Source organism: Jaculus jaculus, chromosome 17 (genome assembly GCF_020740685.1).
Source record: "Jaculus jaculus isolate mJacJac1 chromosome 17, mJacJac1.mat.Y.cur, whole genome shotgun sequence".
Taxonomy (NCBI): domain Eukaryota; kingdom Metazoa; phylum Chordata; class Mammalia; order Rodentia; family Dipodidae; genus Jaculus; species Jaculus jaculus.
Genome location: NC_059118.1, coordinates 27,314,372 through 27,335,789, shown reverse-complemented (window position 1 = coordinate 27,335,789; position 21,418 = coordinate 27,314,372). Strand labels below are relative to the sequence as shown.

Below are 21,418 nucleotides of genomic sequence, written 5' to 3'. Positions count from 1 at the left end.
TTGATTTTTGTCACACTTCCTTTTTTTGTTACTCTCTTGTATTAACTATTATTCAGGTATGGTTTACTCTTTCCTGTGGTCTCGTCCCTCCCCCTTGCAAATTTTTTTTATTAAAAATATTATGATAAGAAGCATCATACTTGCTTTTGTCCAAATTCACTGGCAGATTCCCTTTCTTGTTTAAATTTTGTTATTTGTTAGTTTCACTAAACATAGATTTTTTTTTTTTTTTTTTTTGGTTTTTCAAGGTAGGGTCTCACTGTGGTCCAGGCTGACCTGGAATTAACTCTGTAGTCTCAGGGTGTCCTGGAACTCATGGCGATCCTCCTACCTCTGCCTCCCAAGTGCTGGGATTAAAGGCGTGCGCCACCACGCCTGGCTTAAACATAGATTTTACAATAATTCTGAATATAAATTATTTTTTATGGAAGTTTAAATCAAGAAAAGATAAATCAATCAGTATATCTATGAAAGACACTTTGTATTTTAGCTTACATTTACTTTGAAATAAAGTGTTCTTATGTATATCAGAAGAAAAACTCTGATCCCTTCTTATGTAATATGTTTTTTATACCTTCTAGGACAGTGGTGATTATCCCCTTACCATGCCTGGCCCTCAGTGGAAAAAGTTTCGTTCCAACTTTTGTGAATTTATTGGAGTCCTAATTCGACAATGTCAGTATAGCATAATTTACGATGAATATATGATGGACACAGTAATCTCTCTTTTGACTGGTTTGTCAGACTCCCAGGTCAGAGCTTTTAGGCATACAAGTACCCTTGCTGGTAAGTAACCAACATCTTTACTTTTCATTGAATTTGCTAAATTTAATAGTTTAGTCACTGTGTTCTGAAAAATAATAATTCCACATTTATCTGGATGGTTTGTTCTGCCTATTATGGTAAAATACATGACTGCTTAATTAGGCATGTCTAACCTGTCGTCCCTAGACCATATGTGTTCCAAGACATCTATATTTGTGGCCCAACACATTTTTCAATAACAGTGTTATGTCTCAATGTCAAAAGATTGCAAACCCCAATAAACTATACCTAATTGGCATTTGACACCTTAAAAATAAAAATTGAAATTTCTGGCCAATGCTAATGAATGTCTATCAGACTGTTTACTTTCCTATATTTGTATTTTATAGCCAATAGATTTTGTGCCATGTGGTTCATAAATCCAAGAAAAAATAGTTGAAAATCCAAGTTTATATTTCCTACATTCAATTATATTGTTTTATTATTTATTGTTATTATAGAAACTATGTAAGTGTGTGTCATTTAATTGAAACAATTATTTTACCCAAGATAACAGAAATCTGCATTATTACTAATATAGATAAACAGTCTAGCTGAATAATCTGCAGAAACACAAATTGCTGTTGTAACTTTCACTTTCTTTACTTTAGAATTATCTTGATCAGTTGTCAGCCAGTTATTCTTTTATTTCTTATTTTTCACCAGATAGCTTTATAATTTAACCATTATTATATTTCTTCCATTATTTTAATTCTGCTTACCTAAAGTGAGTAATTTTCTTTCATATTATGTAATGTGTACTTATATGCACATATATAGATATGAACACTTAAATATTCTTAAGTCATAGCCTAATTTATTTGCAATAATTTTTTGTCTGTATTCATCTTAATATTTATCATAATAAAGGTATACTTTGTTTCATTCATTGTCTTTATTTTGTGTTCAGTTTTTAAGTATTTTTTGACACCATTATTTTGTAAACTTTAGCATGCATCAGCATTACCTAAAATACCGGTTGAAGCAGATTACTAGGCCTCACCCCCAGAATTTTTCAACAAGTTTCTAAATAATTTTCATACTGGTGGCTTGGATAGTTTTCAAACAAAACATAAAGTCATTGATTTCACAGTGTCCTTTTTCTCATGATTAGGCAAAACTGGGTAGATATTTTACTGTGTATTTTTAAATATAAAATTATCAATATAATTTACTCTTGGAAGGATCTCTGTACAGACTGTTGAGCATGTTTTGAGAATGTATTCTTTATCACTTTTAGGAAGGGAAAAACCTTGTACTCAGTCCTATATTTTAAAAAGTACTGGGATGGAGAGATAGCTTAGCTGTTAAGTCACTTGCCTGCAAAGCCTAAGGACCCAGGTTCAATTCCCCAATACCCACGTAAGCCAGATGTCCAAGGTGGCACATGTGTCTGGAGTTTGTTTACATTGACTAGAGACTCTGAAGTACCCTTTTCTCTCTATCTCTCTCTCTCTTTAACAAATAAATAAAATACTTTTATAAAAGTAATGTAAAACACTGTTGACTGTTCAAAAACTTGTCTTTAATTGTACATTCTGTTCTAGTTTCTTGATCTTTAGTATCTTCTTTATTTACATTTATTCTTTATTCTTTGCTTTTCCTGTTTGGTTGTTCTCTATTTCCTTCTCTTCTTCCTGTGTATAGTTATGCTCATTTACCTGGTTGTCACATGCACAAAAACTCAGTGATATAAAAAGCACAACTTTTTATGAAGGTAGCAATTTCGGATTCTCAGTAGCCAAAGTTCCTATCAGAGAAATTAATGAATTTCCATTGATACAGAAGTTTGTATCTGAGTTCCCAAGGCCAGGAGTTAAGAGGCAGCAGCAGGTTCTTAGAGGACTAGCCTCACTTACTGTTCTGCTGATTGCATTTTGAAAAGATAATGTACTACATAAAAGGGAAAAAAAAACTAGTTTATGTGCATTAGCATACAGTAACATAGAGCTTTATATAAAGCTAAGATACCTCTCCTGAAATTAGTGTGCCTTTGGTATAAAAGACTGAATATAAGCCAGGCGTGGTGGCACACACCTTTAATTCCAGCACTAGGAAGGCAGAGGTAGGAGGACCACCATGAGTTCAAGGCCATCCTGGGACTACATAGTGAATTCCAGGTCAGCCTGAACTAGAGTGAGACCCTACCTCAGGGACAAAGAAAAAAAAAAGAGACTGAATATATGCCATGTATTGTGTTGAAGGATACATTAAAAAGGAGTGCTATATTGTAGAAATATGTTAAGTATTTTTCTCTTGAAACATTTCCTTGGGATTTGAAATGTAATTCAGTGGTAAAGTACATGCTTAGCATGCACAAAGCCCTAAATCCAGTTCCAGTACCAAAAACAAAAGCGCCATCTTAATATTCTGCACAATATATTTCTACGTATTTACAATTGTCCTTTGTGCTATGCATTTTTATGACTGCTTTTCTTATGAGGGTCTGCTTTCATTCTCTTTTCCATTGGCTAATATTAAGTAGTTTGTATTAAATTATTTTCTCCATATTCATCTGTATAGCCATGTGCATCTGCTAATTTTACATATCTTTCATTATAGCTTTTCTCCTGTTATTTTTGAATTAAATAGTTCCCTTTCTCTCTAGCTTTCTTGTCTCTTATCACAGTTTACCTGTTAATGTTGCCTTTAAAATTGCTTGATGAGTGTCATTTTGTTTTTACTTAAATTTTTGTTTCTTATCACTTAGTCTAGTTGCCCTTGTGTTAATTATTTAAAAGTAGAAATTGTTCATTATTTTATTTATGCTGATTTAAACAGTAGAAACTATTTTTCAGTTATTCCATAATTTTTCTTCAAAATATTATTGTAATTGCCATGTGTGTTTACCAAATGTTTATCTCTTCCAAAGATCAGTTATATAAAATGTCAGGTCTGTGGTCACCTACTCTTCAACAAAGGGTTTCCTCAGAATTTAATTCTAGTTAATTCTAATTATCCACCTTTTGAAGGAATATTGTCTTCTCATTTTTTTGCCCCATTCTTTTTTTGTAATGGCATGTATGTGAGGCATAGATTAAAGATAATCATTTTTAGCCGGGTGTGGTGGCGCATGCCTTTAATCCCAGCACTCGGGAGGCAGAGGTAGAAGGATTGCCATGAGTTCAAGGCCACCCTGAGATGACAGAGTTAATTCCAGGTCAGCCTGGACCAGAGTGAGACCCTACCTCGAAAAACCAAAAAAAAGAAAAAAAAAAAAGATAATCATTTTTATTCACTTTGCAGGACAAATCTTGGGGACTAGATAAAATGGGCAGGAACATTTAATCCTTTGCTTCAGAGACTGTGTATGGACAGTTACAAGGCAGTCATGGGCAGATATAATTGTCGGCATTGGACTAAAATGCTCCTTGACATTGCTTATATCTTAGCTGAGAAGAGAGGTGATCAGGTTAGTTTTCTTGTAGGGTGCAGATGTTATCATTTCCATCGCTTCCTAAAACTACATCAAGAGAACTCTGTTTTCTAGAAATCCAGACATGCTACTGTGTTCATTACTTATGTAGTACATTTAATTTCATAATTTTACTACTTTTTATTAAAATGTAATAAATGTGCAGTTGTCAGCATTATATAGTGCTTCAGGTCTGTGTATTTCAAAGTAATACATATTCTTATTTTTCCATTCAAGATAAAATCTTTTTGGAATAGTTTTTATTAAGCAGACATTTATCACCTACATATTTTCTTTACTTTTCTCTTTGCTTAAATATTCTGCCCTATTCATTAAACTTATTTTAATAAAGAAGCTTCACATTGTAGTGTAGTTTTTATTAATTTTTAATCTTTAGAATTCAGTACCTATATTTCTATTCTAAATAGCTATCTCCATTAGACATATTAGAACCTAGTTTGTGGCCTTAGCATATTTAAGAAACATTTTGTCATAATTATTCCAATGCACTTAAAATCTAAATCTAGGAATATTTTTCCCCAAAGTAATGAAAAATTTCCAGGTGTTGTTTGATATTATAAAGATAATATTTCTCTTCAAGTATCTTTGTCAGAATTAAAGTATTCTTATTTTTAGGCCTTTTTAATGTATGTAAATGTTTTATAAGCTGTGGACTTTTTTTTTCACCATGTTATTTTTTAACTTTTAATTTTTCACTATTTTCTCACATAATTTTTTGTTTTTAATTGATTAATATTAGCTACTTTTCTAAGGTGCAAGTGTTTAGTTAAAGCAAAATTAGGAGTTCAAAATTTATAGAGCTGGGTACCAGAGAACTGGGCCTGTGGGTAAGAGCACTTGTGCAAGTCTAAAGGCCCTAGTTAGCCTGAGACATCACCCCCACCCTTGCAGTTGCCATTACCCACCTAAATGACTGGGCATGTCCATACATATATATAACCAGAGTCCTGTGGGAGATAGGGGACTGAGGAAAAAAAAAAAAAAAAATCTCTAGGTTGGAAAGTTGGAAACTGGCAAATGAGTAAAAGCAGAAAGATACAGCATCTGACACATACCACATGTACTCTGTACATACACCGTATTTGGCACATGTCTATAATCTCAGCACCCAGGAGAGGGATTCTGCTGTGTAGGAAGTTGAAGGCCAACCTGGATTTTATAAGAACCTATGTCAAAAGGCAAAATAGTGATGATGATGATAATTAATAGTAATAATTTTAAGATATCAGTAACAAAATAATTGGCTGGAGAAATGGCTTAGCGGTTAAGGCACTTGATTGCAAAACCTAAGGACCCAGGTTCAGTTCCCCAGGACCCATGTAAGCCAGATGCACAAGTTGGAGAATGCTTCTGGATTTCATTTGCAGTGGCCAGAGGCCCTGGTGCATCCATTCTTTCTCTCCCTCCCCCCACTTTCAAATAAATAAATAAATAAAATTTTAAAAAATGAAAATACTGCCAGGCATGTTGGCTCATGCACTTAATCCCAGCACTTAGGAGGCAGAGGTAGGAGGATTGCTGTGAGTTCAAGGCCACCCTGAGACTACATAGTGAATTCCAGGTCAGCCTGGGCTAGAGTAAAACCCTACCTGAAAAAAGAAATTGAAAATAAAATAATTGATTCTGTTCTGAATTTTGCTAAATTAAATTTGGAACAGTTAGAAAATGTGGTCAGGAGCATACTATGAGGGCAGTCTTTACCAGGAGTTAACAGTAAGTAGCTCAACCTCTTGAAAAATTAAGTATTTATATTCTTATATGGACATGTGGTTAATTTTATATTTACACATAGTTCATTTCTCACAAAGCATCTCTGGACTTGTTCTCTGAGGGACGACTTGGCCTTCTTAGTTGCTTTTTTTTTTTTATTCAGAGGGAGGGGGTAGATTTCCAGGTAGGGTTTCACTCTAGCCCAGGCTCTCCTTGAATTCACTTTGTAGTCTCAGGCTGGCCTTAAACTCACAGTGATCCTTCTATCTTGGTCTCTAGAGTTTTGGGAGTAAGGGTGTGTGCCATCATACCCAGTGCATTCTTAGTTACTTTTTAAATGAATCATAAGATTAAAAAAAAAATCATTTTGCCTCGTAAAATTGCTGTGTCTTTTCTTTGGCTGTCAGTTTTTAAAACCATATTTCACTGATAGAATGTATTCTGGATGTACATGATTTGTATTCATATTTCTCTCTGTGATGTAACTTTGTACAAGTCTAAATCTTACCTACTCTCACTCTAGTCTAATGAAACATAGACAAGATAAAGATAGTTCCCTCTTTCCAAAACGAGATTATGAGAGTTGAATAGTACCTAGAATTTACTAAACTCGTGTCATTCTGTATTGATCTAAGGGCTGATGTTTGCCGTTGTTGTTATTATTCAAAATTTATGTGCTCTTTTTTTTTAACTAGTAATAAACATGGCAAATGGGAAAATCAGAAATAAAGAAGTAAATAAGATTTCAAAAATTATCAAACTAACAATGCCAGTAGTGATAGCACATAATTTCAATCCCAGTACTCTGGAGGTTGAGGTAGAAGGATTACCATGAATTTGAGGGACAATTTGAGGCTACAGATTGAGTTCCAGGTTAACCTTTGGCTAGCTTGAGATCCTGTCTCAAAGAAATAAAATCCAAACAAAGGCTAACACTAACAGTATAGTATGTTTTACTCATCCTTTGATTCTCAAAGCCTATATTGTCTTTGTTAAATTGAATATTCTTAATCAGTTTCCTAGGCTTTGTAAGTAGTGGGCTTTTAGTGTTATTTGAAGATTAAATCTGCAAATTTCATCATCTTAATTATACATCTAAAGTGCTTCTCCCTTTTCATTTGATCTGCAGCTTAGCTTTCTTTTCATGACATGAGTTTTTTCAAAATATTATTTGCACATATGTGTTTGTGCATGTGTGTGCATGTATGTACCAAAGTTTCTTGCTGCTGCAGACAAACACCAGATTTGCATCAGGCTTCTGTGTGTGGCTTGAGAATTGAACCCAGGCTCTGAGACTTTGTAAACAAATGCCTTTAACTGCTTAGCCATCTTCCCAACTCCATGTTTTTAAAAACAAACCATGATTTTTTAAAATCACTTCATGTAGATTATGTATCTTATACTTATTTTAATAGATGACCTTTTTTTTCTTAGACTCAGTGTCTGTGCCCCCTGCATTAAATCCCTTCTTTTTATCTAATCTGTCTTCTATTTGATGTCATGATTCTTTTCTCCCTTTTAAGTAGGTCTTACATGTTAACAGTTGTGAGGTCATGAGTATTGTGACCACTTTGTGTGAAAGTTAGTATTGCAAAGCACTGTCCTCATCCTTTGGGATATATTTTATTGTTAAAATTTATTTTCTTTAGAGTTTGTTTTTGGCTTCCAGGTTGTTGATAAGATTGACATTGCTGTTTTAATCTCTGGCTCCTATTTCTTGTTTTTGGAAACTTCTATATTTTTCTTTGTCCCCATTCCAAAATGTCAGTGCCAAGCCAATACAGATTTTTTTTTCTTTTTTATGTTCCACTTCTTTATTTTCTGTTCAGTTTTCTATTTCCTTAACATAGCAAGCTGAATTTTGACTATTCCTTAAAGTTTCTACAATTTCATCCAATTCAGTCTTTTGTCTATATTCTGTAAATTTTTTGTTCTAATGTCTCTTATCTCAGTGATAATTATCTCCTTGATTTTTTTTTCTGCTCCCAGTATGCATCTCTTCTAGTTCTTTGTTTTCTCAGTGTTTTTCATATGAGAGACTCTCTTTAAGTATCTGTTCATTGACACTCTAGGCATTGTTGTTAAGAGTAAAACAGTAAACCAGTTTCTGGGGTCTAGGTCGATGGCGCAGTAAGTAAAATCAGTTGCCATGCAAGCATGAGGACCCTGGTTTGGATCCCTGACACCTTCATAAATGCCAGAAATGTTAGTGCATGCCTGTAATCCCAGGGCTTGTGAAACAGTCTGGCTGGTTACTAAGACAAGCTAGCTAGTTAGACTAGCCAAATCAGTGAACTCTGGTTTTAGTGAGAAACCCTGCAAAGAAAATGGAATGCAAGAGAGGGAGACACCCAACATTGACTTCTTGCCTCCACATGTGCACTTGCATACACATAAACAGGACAGATGCCACCATTGTGTGTGTGTGCGTGCACATGTGCACATGCACTTGTGTGTAGAACCTGTGCGCCTTGTATAGTAGGGTAGTGGTTCTGGATTTCAGAATGATTGGCCATCATTGTAGCATAGTGCATTGGTCACCTAGTATTTTCACAGAGAACTTCATGTTTGTTTAGAGAAGTTCAACTCAGGTGCAGAAAAATCTGAAATAATGGCTTGTATGCCATTTTATTAGTTGGATAAGCTGAAGAAGTATTCAGAGTATTCTGTACCTGTGTGTGTGCACATACATGTGAAGCACATATATTCCCACATGTGATTCCATACATGCAAATGGATAAATGTATATTCACATATTTTAATGATTCCTAAGTCTATTTTCTTTAAGGAATAATTGCATTTTCCAAATGAGTGTACAGCAAAGCAATTGTCTGACTGCCAAGATTTAGTGGGGATTTGAGGTTTTAATTACTTCCTTAACTAGATTTCCTTTATTAGATTTTCATTTCCATGTCTCTCTCCATCTTTTTTGGTCAGTTCTAATTCCTGATTGTTTAGGGGTTCTTCAGAGCAAAATCATTTTCACTTTGATATTCTCATGCCTTTTCTACCCCTTGGCTTGCTGTGAATGATCGTGCCCGCCCTTCCACTATTTGTATGTTTTTATATGTGGTTCTAGGTTGAATTTATTTTCTGGATTCGTTGAAAATGCAGACCATTTTCTCTTTGCTACGTTGCTTGAGATAAGAGACAGAGAGATTGGTTAAACCTTTCATCATTTATAAAGTAGAAGTTTGTCATAACCCCTCTTTTTACATATGCAGTGTATAACTTAATTATTATCAACATCCTCACGTATCTAATTTGTCCTGTTCCCAAACATTTTTATTTGCTACATGTGGACTGTTTTATAGGATATGGTCCCAGCTACTCAGGAGGTTGAAGTGAGAATGTTGTTGGAGCCCACAAATTTGAGGGCAGCATGACAAACATACTAAGACTTTGTCTCAAACAAACAAAAAATAATTTTAGCATGTGCAATGATTGTTTATAGAATATAGTATCACTAAATATATATGTAAATTCCCAAACTTATTTTAGTTATAGGTTTAGAGAAATACAAATGCAAATGGTTGGATAGTGATGAAAAGGTTCATTGTTGGGCTGAAGAGGTTTCTCAGCTCTTAAAGATAACTTGCAAAGCCTGGTAGTTTGGGTTGTGTGACTTTTCATGAATAAACTTCAAATATCTATTCACTCCAACAACAGACCAAAGAATATTCCACCCAATCATCTTGGTAAATAAATGAGTTTATTGAGGATGTTTACAAGATTCTTTTATTTTTTTCTTGGTTTTTCGAGGTAGGGTTTCACTCTAGTCCAGGCTGACCTGAAATTCACTCTATAGTCTCAGGGTGGCTTTGAACTCATGGCGATTCTACCTCCGCCTCACAAGTGCTGGGATTAAAGGCGTGCGTACAGGATTCTTGATGTCTCTCCAGGAACTATTGGAATTCCCATCCCAGTCAGCTTTCCACCACTTACATATTCTACCAGCCAACCCCTAGTTGAAGGTCAGGAGGAACCAGTGACTTGAATCTTAGATGAGGGTTCTGTTGACAGTCCTCAGGGCTGGAGTATCAACAGACTCATTAAAGTCACCATAGACTTAACTATTACTTTTACTTTATTTTGTTGTCAGATCGTTGGACCCACATATTCTGTAGGTCACCACAACATTTTCTGCTCCATCACATTTATTAGTTTGGTTTTATTTTTCAAGGCCTTCTAGTCCAGGCTGACCTGGAATTCATTATGTGGTCTCAGGATGGCTTTGAACTCACAGTGATCCTCCTACCTCTGCCTCCCAAGTGCTGGGATTAAAGATGTGCACCACCATGCCCGGCTCCATGACATGTATTAGTAATGTGAGGCCTAGAAGAAATATTATCACTAAAACAAAGTAACAGATTTATGTACTTCTAAGATATTATGGTGGGCAGGATAAGCATCCCTATTCCAAAAGAAGGACATAATGGACATAGGGGCTCTTACGTTTAATTCCAGAACTTGGGAGACTGAGGTAAGAGGATTGCTGTGAGTTTGAGGCCAGCCTAAGCTAGAGTGAGAACCTGCCTCAAACAAAAAATAAACAAGGAAGAAAAGAATAAGGGAATAGAAAGGAGAAATAAGCACCTAACACCCATACATATCTGAGCATTCATTGAATCATAAAGCTCCATGCTCATCTTCTAGAACGTGCTGTAGTGGATTGTGGGTGCTTGCTGACCTGGGTAAACTTGGTAGTTGTAGCTCACATGACCACTCTTTGTGTTTACCTGGTATGTTGCCTGCAGCTTCCATTGGCAGATGTGTACTTTCTAGGGCTCTCCATTAAAGCTGCTTCACTGTAATCATCCCCATGCTTCAGTCTGTCCTGTGCTGCTTGCAGGGACTCTGACCCTACCTACAACATACTGTTGGATTCCCATGTATGTTTTCCTTTGAAATACCAGTTTAATCCTTTGTGATCTTGTAAGTCTGGCATTACACATTCATACAAAACCAGTGTTAAATGTAAAAGGTAAATCTGTGCCAGTGCCAGCTATGCCTGGACCTAGTAGACAATGGCTTTAGCATTTGGTAAAGTACCTTGTCAGTTAACAAAGGCAAGTGAATCCAAGGAAATTAGTTCCTTGGACTGTCTTAGGTAAGCAGAGCATCCCAGAGCTTTTTTTCTTCCAAAGGCTTTATCCATGGAGTGTCTTTGAAAGAAATTTCCATTTCTACATCTCTGAGCCTGTCATGGCCTTACTGATTACAGAGGTACTATGTCCTGGTCTAAAGCTCTTGACTTATTAGCCAGCATACTAGTAAACTGCACCTCCTTGACAGCACCTTTTTTTACACTTCTTGCCCAACCAAATTGCTAATCCTTCAGACCTTTCCTCCCTTTTGTTTTGGTCCTGGTTTAACCTGTACATTTTTTCTGAAAGTAGCAAGTAGTACCTATGCCTCTGCCTGAATGCTGAGCTACCTTAAAATTTCCACCACCATATACACTACTCCATGACCTTTAAATTTGATCTGCTATAGAATCTTAGAGCACAGATAAAATACACCCAGATTGTTTGCCATAGTCAAAGGTAGCTTCTAATTCAGTTCCTGATAAATTCTGTATTTCCACCTGAAACTTTAAAAAAAATTAGTTTAGAGAGAGAGAGAGAATTGGTACACTAGGGCCTCATCCATTGCAGTTGAACTCCAGATGCTTGTAACACCTGATGGGCAGGTGCGACCTTCCACTTGCCTCACCTTTGTGTGTCTGGCTTCATACATGAGTCCTTAGGCTTCACAGGCAAGCATCTGAACTACTAATCCATCTCTCCAGCATGCACCTGAAACTTTTATCACCATAGCTGTTAGTATTTAAGCCACTTTTATTAGCATTTTGTGCTAGAATTGCCTATTAAACATTACTTACAACATTCTATCATCTCTCTAGCTGGCCCCACAATATTTTTCCAAACATTTTCTGCAAATCAGTCCCAAATGCTTTACCAGTCGTCAAGTCTTGTAGCAACATCTCAGCAGTAATTTTCCATTAGTCAGTTTTATATTACCATTACAAAATTCTTGAGGTAATCAGTTTATAAAATTTATAAAGGTTACTTGGCTCACAGTTTTGTAGGTTGCTGTTTATAAACAATTGGTTCTGTGAGTTCAGGCTTGTGGTGTGTAGCAAGCATATCATGAGAGAAGCACACGGCAGAGCAAAACAGTTTAGACGACAAGCTAAGGAAAAAAAGAGAAAGAGGCTGGGTTCCCCAGTCACCTTTTATAGCATGCTACCAATGGCCATGACTCACCAATTCCTTACCATCTCCCATCAGCGTTGCCCTAGAGACAAAGCTGCACTCACCTAGGCCTTTTCAGTGGATAGTCAACTTCCCAACCATAGCATATCTATCTATTCATTTGTTTTCTTCTTAGTGCAATGTAAAATATGTGTGATTCACTTTTGTGTTTCCAGAAATAGGATGGTACACTGTGTGTATTGTATTGATAGTTACTTGAAGAAGCACTACATAAGCATTTCTTGAATTGTGCTCAGAAAGCGTTTTCAGTTAGCGATTTGTTACTACCTACTACTTGTATAAAATACAGTAAAATGAATTTCAAAAAATGCAGTATATATTAATTAGCTTTGCTTTATTGTGACATTCAGCAGATAGAAAATTATTATCAGAATGGATAAAAATGTCTTAAGTATTGTCAACTTTTTAATTATATGCTTAACCTTACCCAAAAGGCCAAGAAACAATAAACTTTTTCTTATAATATAACTTAATTTTTGTAGTCAGCATATTTGCAGTCCATATACCTGAATAGTACTGTGTGGGACAGCTATACTCGATAGGACAACAGTATTCTATAGCAACATTTAAAATGTGAAAAAAATGTTAAAAAGTGAAAGATAGGAGGATTGCTGTGCGTTCAAGGCCAGCCTGAGACTACATGGTGAATTCCAGGTCAGCCTGGGGTAGTCAACTCTGCCTCAAAGTGGAAAAAAAATAAAAGTAAAAGGTAATGGAAGCATTCTCCTTGACAAGAAGATACTTAAAACCCATTTCACATATTGAAAGCTGAATTTCTACAGAATAAAATGTAAAAATTTTTTCATATGTAATTCTAGTATAACTATGATTTGTATATGTAGGAGTCACTCATTTTCAGTTTGCTCAATAAAACATCATAATTCCCATGTTGTGTTTGTCACATGAAAGCAGAAGTCAGTCCACAGTATGTCTATCTTAGTGTTCACTAAGTAAGAATTTTAGTAAGCCTTAATAGTATGGATTAAGAAATACTTCACCTTGGAGAACAAGTACTCATAATTTCCTGAATATATTGGTCTTTTGACAATTTTCATGTGTTTTAGCATTTTGGTTATTTTGTTGCTGATATATATATAAGCTGGGACAGTGGTCATTACATAATGTCAGAACTTGAAATCTGGGTTTACTAGTAGTTGTATATCTGGTAGCAAATCAAGGAAGAGCTGTGCTTCATCATCTTCTGGTGAATTTCGGCTGCAATCAGTGTTAATTATAATACCTTCCAACTCCTTCATCTTGTAGTCATTTTGTTTGTGGAAGTTTCTCATGAACTACACACTCTGTTATGTAATGCTTTTTGTGCTTAAACAAGTGCTGATAAACCAATATAATATTTCTCACCTGGGCAGCCTTGAATGTCCCAGATACCTCTTACTTTTGAATCTTTCTTATTGAAATTATTTTAAAAGAACTTGTTAACATTATTGTATGGTCACATATTCTACTTAGAGTACATAAAACTATAAAAGCACTGGTCTATATTTTGAAATAAGAATATGTCTTGGTGTCTACTGTTGTGCAGTATAAGTATTGTATTTTAGAAGTGGAAGGCTTTTATTGAATGCATTTCTGAATGATCACTAAAATACATTTAGTTTCCAAAATTTATTTAATATGCAGTTACAATTATTGGTAACACGGACTGGGCCTAAACATAAGAGTTTCACAGTAAAAATAAGGAATGTGTTAGCAGATAGATATATCATTATGTATATGTTTATATTTACATGTAAATTAAAAGGAAATCATCAAAATTTTCCAAAATCTACTTTTTTAGTACCTAGATATATTTGTAGATATGATTTTTTTCTACAGTTCTGACTTTTTAATAACATACCACACAAAGTCTCTTATTTTTTTTAAACAACTATTTCCCATTAAAAATACATTTGACTAGACAAATAAAAAATTAAGATTTATTTCATACATTTTAAACAGATAATATAAAAGTTTGGAAATACTAAGATTTACAAATACATGGGGATATTTAAAAGTAGATAAGCAGTGTTTTTGAGGAAGATAAGATAGTTGGAAAGTCTCAATAAATTTCTAATAAGGTCTGAGTTTGGTTAGATCAGTGTGTTTTTCTAGGTTGAAATTGTGCTACTTACTGAGTTGAGCAATGAAAGGAAAACATCACTGATAGATAAAGATCATTAATTGATTATAAATAATTTAATATACTTTTGACTCATCTAAGTAAGGTATTACACATTTGTACATATAGACTTAGTGATTCAATGAGAGATCAAGCTTAATTAACATATCTTCTTCACAAAGGTATGTATAGTTAAGGGCTAAGAGAAAGAAAGAGATCGTTAACATGCAACCTAAATTTTGTCTGCTACTGGTTTTGGTAAGACTGTGTTCAAGGAGGTAATATTAACAAACTAAGTTATTCTGTGCTGAAATAGAGGAAGTTATGTTGCAGACTTAGAAAAGGAGTTCATTTCCATAAATTACCATTTTATAACTAATGATTTTTGGGTTATAAAACAGTTTTTCCTTCATCCAGTTGCTGTAGAAATTTGTGGTCTTATAAAGATTTCTTTGTAGCTGAATATTATAAAGTTCTTTTATTTTGTAGCCATGAAGTTGATGACTGCTTTGGTAAATGTTGCCTTAAACCTCAGTATACATCAAGATAATACACAGAGACAGTATGAAGCTGAGAGAAATAAGATGATTGGGAAGAGAGCCAACGAAAGGCTGGAGTTACTACTTCAGAAACGCAAAGAGGTAAATTTTACAGTACCTTACAGTCTTGCTTTAGAAATGAAGAAAAAGTTAGTTTGCTTTGTTGTTATTCTCTCTAAAAGAACATTTTAAAGCCAACTGTTGTTCAGGCCTATAAATCCAGCACTTGAGAGGTAAAAGTAGGAGGATCAGGAATTGAAGACCAGCCTTGGCTACATCATAAGCTCAGTTGAAGCTGGCTTGAGCCATGTGGTATCTTGTCAAAACTTAGGAAGGAAAGGGAGAAAGGATGGAAAGATGAAAATATTTATAAAATTTGGGTTTATTTAGATTAGGTGTTCTCAGTTTTAAACAAGACTGGAATATTCACCAGTGATTGGCTTCAGTTTTATTGGTTGCCAGGAGGAAATCCTATGCAAATTTGTCTTTGAAAAAATGTCATCAGTGAATTAGGCAACTCAGAAAGGTGTTGTCAGGTTATAGAATATGAAAATCCCAAATGGGGCCAACACAACTGTATTTATAGAAGAAAGTCACAGCCTGCATTTTAGTTGATATATAAGGAATTCCTGTGAATCAGATTAGGGTGTGTGTGTATGTATGTGTCCTCCCCTCCCCATAACCCCTGTGCTAGGGATCCAATCTAGGGACCTAGACATGATTGGCAGTTGTACCATGAAGTAGACCCTAGCTCTTAGTTTGTTTTACAGTAAAATTTTTGCAGATGTGTTTAGTGTACACTTGTATAGTAAACACTTTTATTTAGTTAGTTGGAAGTAAAACTTTAGATTTGTATGAACAATACTACAATACCATAAAGCAATTAAATATATTTATTAATAATGAGTAATAACAGTCAATGGAATACAACAAAGCTATGATTAAGTTACTACATATACCAAGGCTTATCTTCCATTTTCACTTAAGAAAAAATTTTACACCATTCTAAGTATATCAGCATATAAAATAAGGTATATAAATCAAACATTTAATGATAATAAATCATAAAGCTATTTTAAGGGCTGATGAGATAGCTCAGTTGGTTATCTTTGCCTTGCAAACATGAGGACTCAAGTTCTATCCCTAGAACCAATATAATAAAACACTAGATATGATTGTGCACACTTATAATTTCAGCTCTGAGTAGGTGTAGACAAGCAGCTTCCTGGGATGTTTTAGAAAGCTAATCTAACCAACTAGTGAGTTCTAGGTCATTGAGAGATCCTGTCTCAAAAAACAGTGGATGATGCTTGAGGAATAATGCCCAAGGTTGTCCTCTACCCTCTACATACACACACGCACAAAGAAATTCAAGGTGATTCTTTGCTATATACTTAGTTGTACCATTTATTAAAAACAGTAAAGCCGGGCATGGTGGTGCACACCTTTAATCCCAGCACTCGGGAGGCAGAGGTAGGAGGATCGCCATGAGTTTAAGGCCACCCTGAGACTCCATAGTGAATTCCAGGTCAGCCTGGGCCAGAGAGAGACCCTACCTCGAAAAACCAAAAAAAAAAAAAAAAAAAAAAAAAATCAAGCTTGTGTTGTAATGAGATGTATGTACTTATGTATTTGTACATAAAGAGTTAAATCTTGACTCTTTGATACTGCAGAGCATAGAACATGTTAAGTGTTATCGTTGACCCTATTTTGATTTTATAATTGTTAATGCTGAGAATGCCTCTACATAAGGATAAGATGGCAGAAATGTGAATACAACCATTTGGTATTGGAAATTCTGTCCTAATTCCAAATCAGATTAATTAAACAATTTTTATGAAACAACTCAGCACCTGAAACAACAGTATATTGTTAGAATGAATTAAATATACATACATACATATATACATATTTTTTTTTTGGTTTATTTTTTATTTATTTATTTATTTTTTGGTTTTTTGAGGTAGGGTCTCATTTTAGCCCAGGCTGACCTGGAATTCACTGTGGAGTCTCAGGGTGGCCTCGAACTCACGGCACTCCTCTGACCTCTGCCTCCCAAGTGCTGGGATTAAAGGCATGTGCCACCATGCCCAGCTCTAAATTAAATATTTTAACATTATAAACATTATACTATCCAAAGATATTCTAATTTGAATCTTAAATATTGAGGACTGACACTGGGAAATCATTAGTTTTTAAAAAATATATTTTTATTTATTTATTTAAAATATTTGAGAGAAGAAAAGAGAGAGAGGCAGATAAGGAGAATGGGCACACCAGGGCCTCCAGCCACTACAAATTAGCTCCAGACACATATGCCCTCTTATACATCTGGCTTACGTTGGTTCTGGGGAATTGAACTGGGGTTATTTGGCTTTGTAGGCAAGAGCCTTAACTACTAAGCCATCTCTCCAGCCCTATTATTTGTTTTCCATAATTAAAACATGTTTTGTGCCCCAGATGCACAAGAAGGCATGTGCGTCTGGAACTAGTTTGTAGTGGCTGGAGGCCCTGGCACACCCATCTGCTCTCTCTCTCTCTCTCTCTCTCTCTCTCAAATAAATAAATTAATTAAATGATACATTTTTTAAAATTACATTTGTATTAATACAGCAAATTTTGTATGCACAGTAAAAACACTGCTGATATGTTTCTGGTAGAGTTTATTGTGTTGTTTGGTATGATAGCATGTACATTGCAAAGTGTGTACATTGTGCTTTTAGAATAATGTCTTCAGTAAATTTTGTGGTACAACATAGATAAATACTGCCAGAAACTCCTTGAATTTATTATAGCATTTGACTGAATTAATTTATGGTCTTTCAGGTTCAGACTTTTACCTTTACCAAAATTTTCACAATCCCAGTTAGCACCCCCATATGAGATTATTATAAAAAGTTTTAAGTTCTGTGCTATGCTGTGCTAACCTGCACTATATTATATTACTCTATACTAATTTTACTATACTAGTTTGGTAGAACTATTGTAACAAAGACCACAAACTTAGTTGCTTAAAAAAATTTTTTGTCTAGATGTTTGACAAGTATGTTGTTCAGAATTTTCATCTTTTGACGAACACTTGTGAGTAGCAACACAAGGAAGATTTGTTTGAATTATGGTTTCAAGCGTAAATTCATGGCTGGAAAGATTGTTCAGTGGTTAAGGCACTTGTTTATAAAGCCTAATGACTCAAGTTTGATTCCCCATCACCCACATAAAGCCACCTGCACAAAGTGGTGCATGTGTCTGGAGTTCTTTTACAGTGACTAGAGGAGCTGCCCATTCTCTTTCCTTCTTTGCTGGGCGTGGTGATGTACACCTTTAATCCAGCACTCAGGGCAGATAGGAGGCTTCTTTTGAGTTTGAAGTCAGTTTGAGATTACATAGTAAATGCCAGGTCAGCCTGAGTTAGATTGAGTCCCTCCTTGGAGGAGGTAAAAACAAAAAAGTTTAAGTCCAGAGTAAGCTGAGATACACTGCTTTTGGTCTGAGACTTATAAATAAATGCATATTACACTATGTAATGAAAACAACCATATCATTACACTTAAAGCTTCAGGACAAGTTAACATGCTGTATATTATACTGAATGTCATTTCATACCAATTACATTGCTTTTTATGTTTTTATTTTATTTATATATTTATTTTTTTGTTGTAGGGTCTCCCTCTAGCCCAAACTCATGGCGATCCTCCTACCTCTGCCTCCCCGAGTGCTGGGATTAAAGGTGTGCATCACCACGCCCAGATCAAGTATAAAACTTTTACTCAAGACAAGAGTAGCATGTACAAGTAGGCCAAGTTGCCAAAAAAGGAGGAGTTTAAAAAAAAGGAAAGGATGGTGGCCATCAGTGTTAGAATGCAGCAATACAACAAAATAGTGGAGCAAAAATAAATACACAAACTACAAACTTAAGGCAACATTACTGCCTAGACTTAAAGGTTGAATTTATTTACCACTCAAAAGGAATGTAGTTGGGCATGGTGCCATTTGCCTTTATTTCTAGCACTTGGGAAGCTGAGGTAGGAGGAAAACTGTGAGTTCGAGGGTAGCCTGAGACTACATAGTGAATTCCAGGTCAGCCTGTGCTAGTGAGACTCTACCTTGAAAACAAAAAACAAAACAAAACAAAAAAAGGAAGAAGGAGGATTTTTGTCTGTTTTTGTTTTGTTTTGTTTTTTAAGGGAAGGTCTCACTCCAGCCCATGCTGACCAGGAATTCACTTTGTAGTCTCAGGGTGCCTTCAAACTTACAGTGATCCTCCTACCTCTGCCTCCCTTGTTGGCTGTTAAAATCAAGCACCACCATGCAGGACTGAAATTTCTTATGTCATGACAAATGTAGCATTTCAAGGATGATCTGCTAAGCAAAGTAGAAAACACCAAGCTAAGGGTCTGCTTGGAGAGATGTAGACATTTTAGGTTGAATCCCAAGGCTGATTGTACTATGAAGACTGAAAACTAACCAGTTAGTCACACTCTTATTTCTGTGTCTAGTGGCAGTGAGAGTTTCCAAATAAATGTGGTGAATCTTGAAAAATAATCTAAGTTGATTGATAACCACCCAGAATGAGAATAACTAGAAATTTAAAATAATTGAAGCTATTCAGTCACTATAAAATCACTAGTATTTCAATTTTCATTTATTTTTTTTTCATTTCAGCTACAAGAAAATCAAGATGAAATTGAAAATATGATGAACTCTATTTTTAAGGGTATATTTGTTCATAGATACCGGTAAGGGATTTTAACCACATAGAAATTTTGTAACCTAAAAAATTGTTGCTTACTTGTGCACACATTGGTTATAAAGCTTTAAAAAAAACTCTCCTAATTTGTTTTCTTTTATTGAAAATAGTTTTGTCTATAAATCCTAAATAAATGTTTTGAGGAAACTTTATCATTACTACCAAGGTCAGAACATTTGCTCCTATTAGAGGGAGCATATGTGCTATGAAATACTAGTTCCTATGATTATTAAATTAATATGGTCATAATAAAATATTATTGATTATCTTCACATTGGAAAAAAATTAAATGCTCTATTTTTTACACTGGTACTCACTTGTTGCATGGTCAGATTAATCACTACTTTGTTAAATACTGCCCCCAAAATAAAAAGAAAGTTGACCAAAAATATGAACCCCCTACACATATTACAAGGGGTATATCATCACTTTTGTTAACTTTTAACTATAATCATGAGAGAAGATGGTATTAGTAAAGGATTTTTTGTCATATTCCATTGAAAGTGAACTTGTTTTGTCTATGAAGTCTGAAAAATCTTAAATACTGTGTAACTAGAAACATGCCTTTTCTGAATCATATACATGTGGAATCTCATTACATGTGACAGGTACATAAATAGATTACTATTTTCAGAGACATTTGAAAGTATAGTTGGTAAATTAATAAGTGGAGTGTGTTAAAACAATGAAATCATTTGTGTGTGCATGTAAATATGTATGTCTATGAATGATTTTGATATTTTACATTAATAGAGCAAATATTTTATCCAGTATGAAAAGAGGTTTTCAAATAAAACTGAGTACTAGTTCGAGTATGTATTCTTGAACCTTTCCATCTTCTTGTAATAAACTGCAGTATTATAATTAATCATTGACATTCTTATCTTTTAAAATCTGCCAAGTACTTACATATATGCTATCCAGTCTTTCTTTTATACCACAACTTTAGGAAGAATACAAGTTAAGTAAAACAAGCAAGACATTTTAATGCAAAATCTTATGAGTTAGACATTCATACTTAAACCACCGCGTTGAACAGGATGATGACTATACCCTTCATTCTTAAAGGTTGCTTCATGATGCTATGTAATTCCTCACTACTAATCTTTTTTTTTCTTCCAATTATTGATCTGCTATGTGATTGTGAGCATTTTTGATGATATTTTCTAAAAGCAAGATTATATAATGCATATGTGGTTATCTTGTTCTAGTTCATTCTCTAAGTAGAATTAAGAGTTTTTAATCTAGGATATTGTTGGCTATAGCTGTCCATTGATACTGTTTATCAGATCAATCATGTTGCCTTCTATTTATTTGTGGAAGAATTTTTATTCAGAAGCTATATTGGATTTTTTATGGCTTAAGTACATATATTGATTAGTATGTGATTTTTTTTCAAAAACATAATGTAATATGTTAAGTTGTTTTGATTTTCAAATGTTATTATGAATTCATGAGCTAAAACCCACAATATCATAAAATCTTAAAATGTATACTACTGGATATGACTCATAAAATTTTGCCCACGAATTTTTGTATGTGTTTTCAAAAAGGATAAAAATCTCCCAATTTTTATTGTAATGAATGTCTCTTAACTTGTTTTATTAATGTCAGGATAATAGTGGTCTTATTGATTGAGTAACTATATAATTTTCTTAATTTTCCAGAACAGTTTATTATAATTGGTATCTCTTTTTTGTTGTTTGCTTGTGTGTGTGGGTGCTGTGTGTGGATGTGTGCCTGTATGTTCATGTATGTAGACTCATGTGGGTGTATGGGTATGTG

At 34.6% G+C, this 21,418-nt stretch overlaps 1 protein-coding gene across 1 annotated transcript in view; it reads left to right on the top strand.

Annotated features, from left to right (window-relative positions):
• Stag1 (stromal antigen 1) overlaps positions 1 to 21,418 on the top strand; it is a 476,250-nt gene that overhangs the window by 276,291 nt on the left and 178,541 nt on the right. Inside the window, exons 7-9 of the mRNA XM_004664349.2 lie at positions 582 to 786; positions 14,837 to 14,988; positions 19,549 to 19,622. Of these exons, the coding sequence (XP_004664406.1) occupies positions 582 to 786; positions 14,837 to 14,988; positions 19,549 to 19,622 (431 nt within the window). The remainder of the gene's footprint in view (positions 1 to 581; positions 787 to 14,836; positions 14,989 to 19,548; positions 19,623 to 21,418) is intronic.